Source organism: Tachypleus tridentatus, chromosome 2 (assembly GCF_004210375.1).
Source record: "Tachypleus tridentatus isolate NWPU-2018 chromosome 2, ASM421037v1, whole genome shotgun sequence".
In the NCBI taxonomy this organism is placed as follows: Eukaryota; Metazoa; Arthropoda; class Merostomata; order Xiphosura; family Limulidae; genus Tachypleus; species Tachypleus tridentatus.
In genome coordinates, this window is record NC_134826.1 from 30,908,791 (window position 1) to 30,922,124 (window position 13,334).

At 33.6% G+C, this 13,334-nt stretch overlaps 1 protein-coding gene across 4 annotated transcripts; it reads right to left on the bottom strand.

The window, feature by feature from the left end:
* Positions 1 to 1,793: 1,793 nt before the first annotated feature.
* Positions 1,794 to 12,928, bottom strand: LOC143240285 (uncharacterized). Of its 4 annotated transcripts, none has more exons than XM_076482507.1 (2): positions 12,756 to 12,928; positions 1,794 to 3,402 (listed from the first exon to the last, which is right to left on the bottom strand). In XM_076482507.1, exon 2 carries the CDS (start codon positions 3,377 to 3,379, stop codon positions 2,099 to 2,101), a length of 1,281 nt encoding a protein of 426 aa, XP_076338622.1. In that variant the 5' UTR covers positions 3,380 to 3,402; positions 12,756 to 12,928; the 3' UTR covers positions 1,794 to 2,098. The 4 variants fall into 4 exon arrangements, with proteins under 4 accessions (XP_076338622.1, XP_076338613.1, XP_076338605.1 ...); XM_076482498.1 differs by lacking the exon at positions 12,756 to 12,928 and adding an exon at positions 7,907 to 8,093; XM_076482490.1 differs by lacking the exon at positions 12,756 to 12,928 and adding an exon at positions 7,591 to 8,092.
* Between the last annotated feature and the right edge of the window lie 406 nt (positions 12,929 to 13,334).

Consider the following 13,334-nt stretch of genomic DNA (forward strand, 5'->3'; position numbering starts at 1 on the left):
CAATTTTATAGTCTTTATACGATTAAAATTTGTGTGTCGAATATAATAGAAAGGCGAATAAAGAAATAAAAAACGCTTCCAAAAATTATTCATTTTCAACATTTCTTATCCGATGCCCCCAGTCATTCAGAGGCAAATCTCAGTGCTTATAACACTAAAAGTTGGGTTTCAATACCTACTGTAACAGGGGTACATTGGTTCGCCCTGTGGTTAACAGCAAAACACTCACTCTCACAAGTTTAGCTTTTATCTTATATATTAGCATTTTTTGTTTGTTTTAAATTTAATCAAGTAAAGTAGAAATTATTTATTATACGTTCGCAAGACAGAACTTTCCAAATGAGTACCTTCTAGTCCTAACACTACAAGAAAGCAAGATTAACATTCGGTTTTTTGCTCATTTTTCTCTTGAAAAATTTGATTTTAACGTCAGTAATTGTGTAGAACAAATAAGAGTACAATTATTTTATTCAGAAATAATAACTTTTACAGCTTATATGAAGACAGTGTTTACACCAGTAGCCACGCACATTATTTCTTTATTTAAAGGAACACATGTTGTAGTGTCAAGGAGCGATTAAATTGTAAATACATTTCGAGGATTTCCCACGAATGGTATTGAACCTGAGGACTTCTTACACGACAAGTGAGAGGTATACGAACTATACTAAATGTTTAAAGTGTTAGTACATTTTGTTTATCATTTTTGAACAAGTGAAAAATGTCATATACTTACAAAAGAGGCAAGAAGCTTATTACAAGCTAAGGTTTTTGGTAAAACATTAGACAACAAATCAAACATCCATTGTGCTTTACTAAACATTTTCAAACAAATTACACGCTTAATAACATACAGTTACTGATAAACCTCTTTTAAGTTGTTGTTTTGAATTAAGCACAAAGCTACACAAATGGCTATTTGTGCTCTGCCCACCACGGGTATCGAAACCCGGGTTTTAGCATTGTAAGTCCGCAGACATACCGCTGAGCAACTGGAGGGTAACCTCTTTTAAGGTCTGACAGTTTGAGTGATAAAACTTCGCTTTGACCTTTGGAAACATATAAGTTAAAATATTATACGTGTTACATTCGTTTAAAGAATAAATGGGGAACATAAATATGTTAAAGGCCGTTCTACTTGCGAAAAACTTTGTGTTCTAAATAATGATAACAACAACAAATTTGTGTGAATTATTGTATAATTTTTTTGTAGTAGATTTAAACACTTTTATTCTTTGAGCTATCAAACAGCGTGTGCGATACTGAATTCAAATTATTATTTACTCAAGTACATTGTTCTGAAGCCACGTTCTGATGACGAGTTTTCAGAATACTGTTTTTCCGCAGTATTTTAATATATATGTTATGAAAATACTATATTTATGAATACCGTTATATGCTATTACATAAAGTCAACACAAAATTGAACGTCAGCCAATGTAGTTGTGTTCCATTTTGTTAAATCATAATCACTAAATTATATTTATCTTGAGTTCCCCGCTAGTACACCGGTATGTCTTCGGATTTACAACGCTGATATCAAGGGTTCGAAGTGGGCTGAGCAGATAACCCTATGTGGCTTTGCTGTGAGAAACACAAACAATATTTATCTTGAACTTATTTTATGGATATGGAAGCACGAGACTCGTGTTTCAGAGAACATAACTTATGTTGTTTTTAAAACTACCTTTTTTTGCAGGGTAGGTGTATTTGTTTTCTTATATAAAAGTTGATAATAAAACTTTCTCTTGAATATTTCACACAGTCACAATAATACATAAATGACTCAGATATTTAAATATGGAATATTATTTTACTTGATTGAAGAAAATCATATTTCGCAATACACGGATCTGATACTGAACTAATTAAAAATTACTGCAATCAATTTGGTGGTAGTAAACCGGATTAAGAAAAGCAGTAAAAAAGTGGATGGAAGTAAATTTATTGAATTCGAGAATTTTTTTAGGTATTTCTTGTTGGTGAGCGCAGTAAAAGGTGATCAAGCTGGGAATCCTTATCAATTGAAATTTCAAAGAAACCACAACCTTTTTTTTTATTTATTTTGTCAGTAATTAAAATCAACTCAACATTATTTCTAGTTACGATAATCATGTGACATAGCGTACTGTTCTTCAGTAAGATGCTGACCATCAGACTCCATTTGACTGCCTTCTTGAATCATTACGTCCAGTAAGTTTTCTACTTCCGAGGCTAATCTTTGGAGTTCGGAGCGGAGCTGAGAGTTTTCAGTTTGTAGTAAATGACGATTATCCTTGTGAGTGGATCGTCTTTGAGACCGATTATTCAACTTGATATCTGTAGAACTGAGACTGTGGTTATCATTACTTCCAGTGCTGTCCCCATCAGAAGAAATAGAAGATAGGTCTTCTCGGGTGCTGCTGCTATCACGTCTACTACTCCGACCACTATCTGTTGGACTAAGTGAATTATGATGCTTTTCTCGCTCTCCGAGGTGAAACTTATGTCTCAATTTATGAGGTAGGGAGAAAGAAGTAAGGGAATGTCCGCTGGTACTAGTTTGAGAACTGTCATCTATTGATGACCAGGAACTAGGAGAACTAACAGACTCTTGGTCAACAGGAGGACTTCGTGAAGCTAGAGGAGGGAGAGATGAACTACGATTTAGAGTTGGACAGTTGTTAGATGTGTTAGTGTTTGATTGGAGAGAAGCAAGAGTGGTGTCATTGTTAGTGATGTAATCACAATCACTGTCACTGGGTACTTTTGGAACTGGTCTCATCACAGAGATTGACTGTGCACTAGACTGATTAGACGTGGTATTAAGGCAAGATGTTAAGCTGAGCATGTCTTGAACATTAACAAAGGTAGACGTGTCAGTGACGTTGGTAGAATTAATGCTAGGAACTAGAGAGCATTGGTCAAGTACCTCAGCGCAGGAGGTGAGCTGTACTTTATCAGGATTTGGTAATGTTTCCGTTGAAATACAATAACGGTCTCTAATAGCTCCTAACTCGGCTCTTAGGATGATATTTTCCTTAGTCAACTCCAATACTTTGCTTTCAAGCACCAAATCATTTAAACGACGTTTCTGGCGTGACCTTCTAGCTGCCTCATTATTCCTTCTTCGTCTGTCCCAGTAGCTGTCGTCCTTTTTGGAGTCCGGAATAAACTCACGTTGTTTCCTTTCAGAAAAGAGATTTAAGGATTTTAGTTGTGGTGTCAGATTGACTGGCACATTGATATGGTTTGCCCAATCTTCGGTCTGGCTAGGAAAGTGGGGAAAAGAGGTTACAACATCAGGAACGAAAACCATTTCTCTTTGGAAAAACTGCGGGGTTGGATTTCCCTGAAGACGAGGCTGTTTTGTTGAAGGCTCGTTCTTTACCATCATCATGATACTAAATAAATGGCTTCGATCTGAAAAACAGTGAAAAAGGGAATCATACTTGATGTACGGAATAATTAGCATTCGTGATGGTTCCACGTTTTAATATCAATGACATAAACTGATTAGTATATTTAAATGTAGTAAAATTGCTATAGAAAATGAAATGAAATTTTAAAATAAATCCTCTTTGTTAAATAAGCGTTAAATGGTAACATACTACAGCGTCGCGATTTTGAAAGAGCTTTTGTCATCTTACGTTTTAAAAATCCCTTTTAACGAAATGAGAAAAACTTTTTTGAAGTAGACATAAATCGAGCTCTTTCATGTGTATTGAATCTACTTCAATGTTATATTTGTTGTAGGATTTGGTAAAAGACCTTCAAAACGATTTTAAAAATGTATTTATAGAAAGAAAAGCTAAATTTATAGTTTTATTTTCTTTTGCTCTTATAAGTATTAGGTTTTCTGACATTTATAAATCTTGGTATATATCTTGGTTGGTCCTATAAATGAACAATATTTACAATAATTTGTTTATCTATAAATTATTGTGAATGGATAATTGATCCTAAACCTGTACCGCAAAACTATAATAATATCTTTTTAAAAAGTGATCCACCATCAAGTAAACTGCTTTAACGCGACGAAAATTTTACAAAGATGATATACATCAGTTTAGGAATGTTTAGATAAAATATTCGCACAATGGTATAGATTTCTAAAAATTAAGTTTTCAACCGGAAAGTTTGTTTTATTTTTTTTAATTTCGCGTAAAGCTACTCAAGAGCTATTTCCGCTAGTCGTCCCTAATTTAGTAGTGTAAGACCAGAGTGAAGGCAGCTAGTCATCACCATCCACCGCCAACTCTTGGGCTACTCTTTTATCAACGAATAGTGGGATTGACCGTAACATTATAACGCCCCCACGGCTGAAAGAGCAAGCATGTTTGATGCGATTGGGATTCGAACCCGCGACTCTCAGATTACGAGTCGAACGCCTTAACCCATCTGGCCATGCCGGTCCGTCAACTGTAAAGAAATCTCAATCTTTCTTGTAGCTTGCGCTATTTTTCTTGAAACAGTAGGTTATATAAAATCATGTATACATTTTCCTCCCTTATCTCAATTTCTAAATGCAAACACTACAAAACTAACTGGTGGGCGGCTATATTGTTGTATATTTTTTTACAGTTGTTTACTCCTAGATAAGTGTGTAAACTGTATGGTAGGATAACACCTAAACAATGTATAAGGTGCTGTAACGTCACAATTATGTGTAAATTAATTTAACTTTAGAAGAACACTGTGTGAAGTATAAAGAAACTTAACCTCAGAAACCTCTATATAATCTAAAGTGTGCAGTAGGCTAACTTAAGAACAATATGTAAAGTAGATGTAGTCTAACCTCATATTAATGTGCAAAGTTAACTTTGTAACAATGTTAAAAATGTAGGATAAGCTAACCTAGGAACAATGTTTAAAGTAGCCTAACCTTAGAGTAATGTGTAATATAGATAACTTCAGAAGAATGTGTAAAATAGGGTAATTTCAGAATAATGTACAAAATCTAAAGTACAACAGAGTTGAAATGTATAAAGTGTATGGTAGTCTAACCTAAAAAAAAGTCTTTCAAATCACAAACCACACCATATAATAGCATATATGGAAAATAAGACACTTGAGTCATGTCTGACGAGTTGCGGAATATTCACGGAATATTAATATTAGATTTAGGGGGTTCTCTTTACAAAAATCGTCTCAATAAGTAGACTGGTTTTGGTTTATTTTGAATTTCGCGCAAAGTACACAAGGGCTATCTGCGTTAGCCGTCCCTAATTTAGCAGTGTAAGACTAAAGGGAAGGCAGCTAGTTATTACCACCCTCCGCCAACTCTTGGGCTACTCTTTCACCAACGAATAATGGGATTGACCGTCACATTATAATGCCCCACGGCTGAAAAGAGGAGCATATTTGATGTGACGGGGATTCGAACCCGTGACCCTCGGATTACGAGTCGATTGCCTTAACCACCTGGCCATGCTGGGCCAAGCAAGCAGAAGGTAACGGGAAAATAAAGAATCGAGTATTGCAATAGTTATTGTTCCCAATGAGTAAAAATTTTGTGAATAAACCAGCTAACCTACTACGAACATCGTGTATAGAAAATACATAAATGAGGAACATTAATTTACGAATATACGCTCGCTTTACAGATAAACTGAGACTGAAACCCACAACTGACGATAAAGAATTTTGTGTGTTGAAAAATGTATCATCTAAACAAGCTAATGAGACTTACATTTATGAATGAAATGTTTCTAAATTGAAATTATAAAAGAAGTCGGCGTATTAAACATGTCAATGTAGAAACCATGTACTGTAAGGTTTCTTTAGCGTTCACTCACTATTAGGCTAATTTCATAACGACAACTAAACCTTTACTAATAACGACATTAAGAAATTACAGCCTTACGGTATAGCGTTCAAAGCAAATAACAATTTAAAACGTTATGAAAACAGGAAAATTATCTTGTTTTCACCGTTATTATATGTAACACAAAATAGTGTAATACCTCAACAAGATGAACACATATACCCATATTCTAAAATAAACTTCACATGTTCTACTGGATTAAAAACAGCAGAGCTACAAAAAACATGAAATTAATCCAATAATAAGCACATTATTCTTTTATATATTATCTTGATTGTAATAATTATGAAGTTAACAACAGTACGATTTCGATTATTATTTTAACAATTGTCATACTTCCATCAACAACTGTTGAAATCTTCGTTAAGTACAATGAATTACAAAATATACCAACTTTTACATTAATTATTAATATGGAAGAGTACTGAAATACTCAGTACTTCTTTAAACAATTGTTTTTCATCTTCAGAAAAAAATCGTCTGAATGCGATAACGAAGATGGATTGTCAATATGCAATTATTAATAGATATATACTTTAGTTATGTTACAAAAACACGCAGGATTAAGGAGCCTTAATAGAAATGAATGAAAACCTTATAACCTGAGCGCTTCGAAAGGTGGACCTTTGAACTTCAGAGGCAAATTAGGAATGAATGGAGAGGTGCAAATAGTTACAAAACTTGCCTGTGTTAATATGTAAAAAATGAATACTTCAAAAAAGCAAAATAAAATATTTAGGATAGAAATGCTCAAACAGTTGAAAAAACGTTCTTATATCCAGTTAAAAATCGAAATGTTGTTTTGTTTTCCTGGTGTCGTTCCTACCTTACTCAAGGACTTATTTATAATACCCTCACAGATTACGCAGTATTGCAACAGTTAACTACAGCAGTGTTTACACGTGCAAAATAAAAATAACCTGAAACTGGAGTCAACCACCAAACGGACTTACTAGTGATGCCGCAATCGTGTTGAAATGCTGACGTGCAAGCTACAAATAATACATCATTAAAGAATGTTTATCGACTTTGCGAATCGAATATTCGAATAAACAGCTTTTTTTTTTTTTTGACAGAATGAAATTTCAGTTCCATGTAGTTTGATTTATGTACAGTATTTTACCAAGGATATTTTAAACCATGGAATAATTTACATATCATTAATAAGCAGCTACCTTTGGGAACAGAAAAAAGAAATCTTGCATAATTTCGGAAATGTATACTCTTGAAAAGTGAAAACAAATGAATGATATACTTTCTAAGGAGTTTTCCAATTTATATAATAACAATGTACGAAGTAAGAATAATAGTTTTTCACAAAACTTAGAAGGCGTGCAACTCGTAATCTGAGGGTCGCGGGTTTGCATCCCCGTCGCGCCAAACATGCTCGCCCTTTCAGCCGTGGGGGCGTTATAATGTTATAGTTAATCCCAATATTCGTTGGTAAAAGAGTAGCTCAAGAGTTAGCGGTGGGTGGTGATGACTAGCTGCCTTCCCTCTAGTCTTACACTGTTAAATTAGGGACGGCTAGCACAGATAGCCTTGTGTAGCTTTGCGCGAAATTCAAAAACAAACAAACTTAGAATGTACGTATACTGAACACCTTACGTTACAGTTCAAGAAACCTGAAAAACAAAATACTTTTATATAGTGAACATTTCCTCTACTTTTCAAAAGGTAAAGTCACTGTTTATTATTAATGGTAATTAACTTCGTTTTAATAATAAATTTTCAACACATTTTTAATATACTTAAAAACAATATTTTCTTAATATTTCTCTTACCTGTAAAATCCCTCAACTCTGACGGATTTCAGCGAATGAAAATAACGAGAGACAAAATATCAGGTTAGAATGAATGTCCTTAATGATAAAAGTTCTCTAGGATAGTAATACTCCACGTATATGTGTACAAAGTTAATGAATGCTTTAAAAAGAAACGCCAAATTCCATTGGTGTGATGTTATAGCTACGCCTTGCGATCAGACAATCTACACCAATGTAAAGTCTACTCAGTTTCTAGAGAAAATGTCTCGCCCGCAATAACAACAATAAACAGTTTGCAAGTCTGAGTGACGTTCACACAGAGAACTACACAAACCTCAATTCTTTGTCGGAACAGGACCGGTTTATTCAGTTCGCGGGTATTTTGTGATACGCGTTACACAATAGTTAAAGCGTGCATAAACTCCGCTATCCGCCTCAGAACGCCTTAATGGTGAAAACACAACTAATCTGACAAACCTATTAGAACAGCAATGTTTTAAAAATATGAAACAGCCTTTCTGGGCATGTGCAGTCTTCAACTTCGCATGGATCTCATTTCTTTATTCTCATCAAGTAACAGTCACGTGCTGAAGCTTTGAAATATTGTGCAAGACAAAACGTGATCGAAAATGAACTGTTACGTATTACAGGATCGTTTAGAGTTACACAAAGTGAAACTTTACAAAATGTTATATGGTATTTCTTTTGCAAACAGTTATTTAAAAGCGTAATGTATTCATATTATGCAAAAGTCCAGTTTTTGGGTTAAATGGTTAAATAACGTTAAGAAAGGTCAATGGCCCTTAAAAAACTAAAACCATTTGTAAGGTGGACAGTGTCACTTGACCCGGCATGGCTAAGCGTGTTAAGGCGTTCGACTCCTAATCCGAGGATCGCTGGATCGAATACCAGTTGCACCAAACACGCCCGCCCTTTTAGCCATGGGGACGTTATAATGTGATGGTCAATCCCACTATTCGTTGGTAAAAGAGTAGCTCAAGAGCTGGCGGTGGGTGGGGATGACTAGCTGCCTTCCCTCTAGTCTTACATTGCTAAATTAGTGACGGCTAGCGCAGATAGCCCTCGAGTAGCTTTGCGCGAAATTCAAAACAAACAAATAAACAAACAGTGTCACTTTCGCAAATGACATTGTCCAGCGTCAGGGGTAAAACGTGTCTAAAACGCTGCTGTCGTTGAGAGTCGTAACAGACCACACACTGGTGCATCATTAAGCTAAGGACACTGTTTTAAGACACGTAGTAACACCTTAAAACATACAAAGATTATTTTAATGTTAAGCATAATTTAGTTTGGAGAAACAAACACAACTATATCATGAATACTTCAAAAGCATATCAAAAAATGTACGCTGTTATTGACTTTATCCTGGTATTCATAATGTTGAAAATATTTCACTTAGGAATAAAAGAATTTCAAAATCTTTATACTAATTTTGAAGTTCAAAGTTGAAGTCTGGAAAGTTATCTGTTTTGTGAGACGAAAGATTGTTTGAGAATACTTGGAATAAATTGATCTAATATAGGGGGTGGTCCTCAATTATATTTTCCATTTTGATATATAATAATTAAAAACTAAAGAAATACAATCATGAACTTTTTAGAATTATGTACCTCAACTCAAACAGTTTTTTATTGTCATGTTTTTTGCATTCTGGTGAGTAGTGCTACCCCGTAAAATTCCAACCATGCTAAAAACTCTCACTGTGATGATAGATTGTTCGGGGTGAGCTAAATCTGTGGCCTCCACATTTGCCGGACATTACTCTATTAGACTTCTTCATTTGGGGGTATGTTAAGAACATCGTGTATCGCACAACTATAGTAAACATCGTGAAGCTAAAGACTAGAATGACAAATGTTGTCACCACCGCAACTGTAGATATGTTGTAGTGAACGTGGACTAAAATCGAATATCGGTTAGGCGTGCTAAGAACTACTAACGTTGCACGCGTAGAAGTCTATTGGCATAAAAAAAATGTTTGAGTTGGGTTGCAAGATGTTGAAAACTTAATGTTAGTATTTCTTGAAACATATAATTATTAAATTTTAAAATAAGAAAGGTAGTTTTGGGCCACTCTATATCATACTCGTAGAGATCCGTGGTTAATTCTTGTGATGGCAACGTGTACAATAAGGAAAATTACATTTTTTTGTCAGATGGATGGTGCAAGTTTGGAAAATAGTTAGAACTGACGTGGGTCGCTATTAATTAGAACACTACAAAGTGTATCAAAAGTATTTAAAAGTTGAGAAAATGTATCCTTGTGATGAAATGAAGGTAGGGTTATCACACTTGTTATGAAGGTAGGGTTATCACACTTGTTATGAAGGTAGGGTTATCACACTTGTTATCTTTGATTTGCCAGACACTAAACAAAACGATGATGGCATACACACCTGTGTGATGGGTAGTGTTTCATAGAGAAGTGCATTACTGAGTCTGTGCATTGAAGTGGGACACACCAAAATGAAAATAATAGCTGCTTCTGTCAACAATATGAAGGATTAAGTTCTAAAATTCAATACATTTATGCAGTAGACCTTAAAATATTAAAACATAAAGTAAGACACAAATTAGAAGTTTATTTCAGGGGAAAATGAAACTTTAGTTTATGCCTTTTCGTCAGCAAATAATGCAAAACGCCTCACGTGACGTCAGAGATGTCAGTAATGCCAAAAGATGACAGCTTAACTGGAAAGTACATTGTAAGTAAACTTCTTAGTATGTATAATTTAGACATCCAACGACTGATCGTGCATGTTTACCAGATTCGAAATATAGAAATATGAGAGCAATGCCTTCAGGATTTACAAAACATTCGCGTGTAGAGTTCTGTACTGTGGTATAGATATTAAAATTAAAGACAAAGACGAATTCTGTCAAAAGCTTGGTAACTAACATTTAGTGATATATAGCATCTTAAGTAAAAGATGTGGCAGAAGTTGCCGAATAAATAGTCGCACAGGAGGCTATCAAATATTAGTAGGGCACCACTAATATTACAGAAACATTACTAGAGATATTAAATAACTTAGTAATTAATTATTATAATACAAATTTATAGTTGATATTTTTCCACGCTACGACTTTTCTTTTACATCAACGAGTGATGAAAAGCTTTGTTCACTTGTAACGCTCTCCTATTGGATATTGCACATAACAGCTGGCGTTTATCTTATTTTTAAGTCTAAATTATTATTTTATGCATGCGATGTTAGACATGTGTAATGAATGATGACGAAAACAATCGACTTGTTTTTTTTAATTGAAGTATAAAACTCTTAACTTCAGTAGGCTGGACAATGCATAAAGATGCAGATCAAAGCGAACGTGAGTACATATTTAATAAAGTTCACATTAAAGTTAGATACAATGTTGATAACGTACTATTTATGAACAGCGTACCCTGTAAAGTTAAATTGCACTTCATTACTGTTTATAATTTATTTCAACATGTATTATATGATCAGGAATTGTAGAATATGTTGACAAAAACCGCTGAAGACTTTACATAGAAGTTTCCATGTTGAAATATACTGCGTTCGAAAATCACGTGAAAACGATGTAGTTACTGATATTGTGCACCTTAAATATTCATGCATCTAGTGATACGTAAAATATCAAAAATCATGCAAACAATGAAACCGTTTTATCAAGAACCCAAAATATAAATTTTGATTAACAAAAATCAAGGAAAACAAATGTAAAGTAACCTTCTAAGAGAACTCGATTGTTTTTCTTCACAAAAAAGTTCTGTTGACACGTGAGTCGGCTGCACATGATATTATGACGATCAATTAATCTTAAGCATTAGTCGTTACCATAACAACGGATAGAAATTTATTGCTGACTCATCTTGCATGTGACGTAGAACGGAAATGGAAAGTATGATTAAATTTTCTAATGTTTTATATAATAATGGATTACTCTTATAATCACATTAAAAGTTTCACTTAAGGTTACCTGAGGTTTTTAAACAATAAAATATATATAATATTGAAAATAAAACATTAACATTTTATTAATGGCATAACGAAATAGTCGTTTAAATTAAAATATATTTCTAAGAACCTTGATCAAAATGTAGATCACATTTTTAGTTTGATTTTACATATTTATATATAAACATAATATTTTACATAGAAAAAAATATATTATATTTAATCAGCTATAATTTGGGATCACGATTTTCTATTTTACAATGTTCCACATGACACAGTATGAACAAATAATTCACTTTCGAATCAAAGCACAAGATCTGTTTATCTGTTTATCGATTAGACAAAGCAGAAACAACTGTTTATCATGTTACAACATCATATCGCCTGTTTATGTCTAATGTGAATTGTCCTAGTTCCAGAATATTCTAAATGAAGTGATCTAACATATGCAAATTTCATGTTTAGCGGAAAGTACATTCTGTTCATTACCTTATCCAATACATCTGAATATATTGAAACGTTTCGTGATTTTGCTGTATAGTTTCAAGCAGACCAGCTATAAAGGATATTTGGAAATTACAAAACAGAATTGGTATACATAACTTAGCACGTTACATAAAAACATATACACTTAAGTACAATCACAATAAATAGATTGCATGAATAAATTTGTTACATTGTTACAATGAACTAGATCAGACGTGTAATTTTTTAAAAACTTGTCATGAAGTTAATTTTCAAATAATTAATAATAATATTCCTTGTTTAAAATTTATTAAGTAACGTTCAGCTTTACCTGATGACAGTCATCAGGTAAGCCTGTATTATGTTTGTGTCTGTCACTTGAAAATTAGTTCAGACTTGACGCTGCTGAGCTAGTTGTTACTTTGTTTTCCCTATAAATATTTTCATTTTCATCTGTGTAAACCTGAATAATACTATGTCTTTGACGTGATGAATATTATGTTTTGGTTGGTTGGTTTGTCGTTTTATGGCGCAAAGCAACTAGGTTATCTGCGCCAAATATCTGATAAAAATTAAAGTAAAATTATTAAAATTCATAAAAGTAAATTAAGGTAAAACAAAACAAAGTTTAATTTTTGAATTAAAAACATAAATAGCATTAAATCCAATTTTTATATCTAGTTTACAGCAGTAAGAGAAGAACTACAGTAATACATGTTGTAAAGGACTTCCTTTAGCATAATTCACATAACTCACCAGGATGACTAATGAGTAGGTTCAAACATCAGCGTTAGTCACTTGAAGTTGGCCTGTCCAGTCCTGGTTTCGAGTTATTTGACGTCACGGCCGTTTTCAGAAAATAAAGTAATACAAATTTTAAAAGACTTTTTGTAACATAATTTTAATTATTTTAACATCAGCGTTAATCACCTGAAGTTGGTCTTTCTAGTCCTGGTTTCGAATTATTTGATGTCACGGCCATTTTCTAATTTCGTATCAAACTATTTGTACTTTAATTCGTAAAAAGAATTCATATCAAAAAAGTCTAATTTATGAAGTAAAAACTTAAATATCATTGAAAATAAATGACCTTTAAAAACCTAAAAACACTACTAAGGTGGACAGTGTCACCATCATTAATGAAACTGTCCAACGTTATGGATAAACTTTAGAACAAAACATGTCTAAAACGGTGCCGTCGTTGAGAATCGTAACGACGTCAAGACAGCAAAATGTGACCTGAGTGTTACACAAACAACACACTGGTGCATCAGACCCCGGTAAAGGTAATCGATGAGTTAAAAAACTGTGGCCAATACGTAGTCTAGTTAGGAC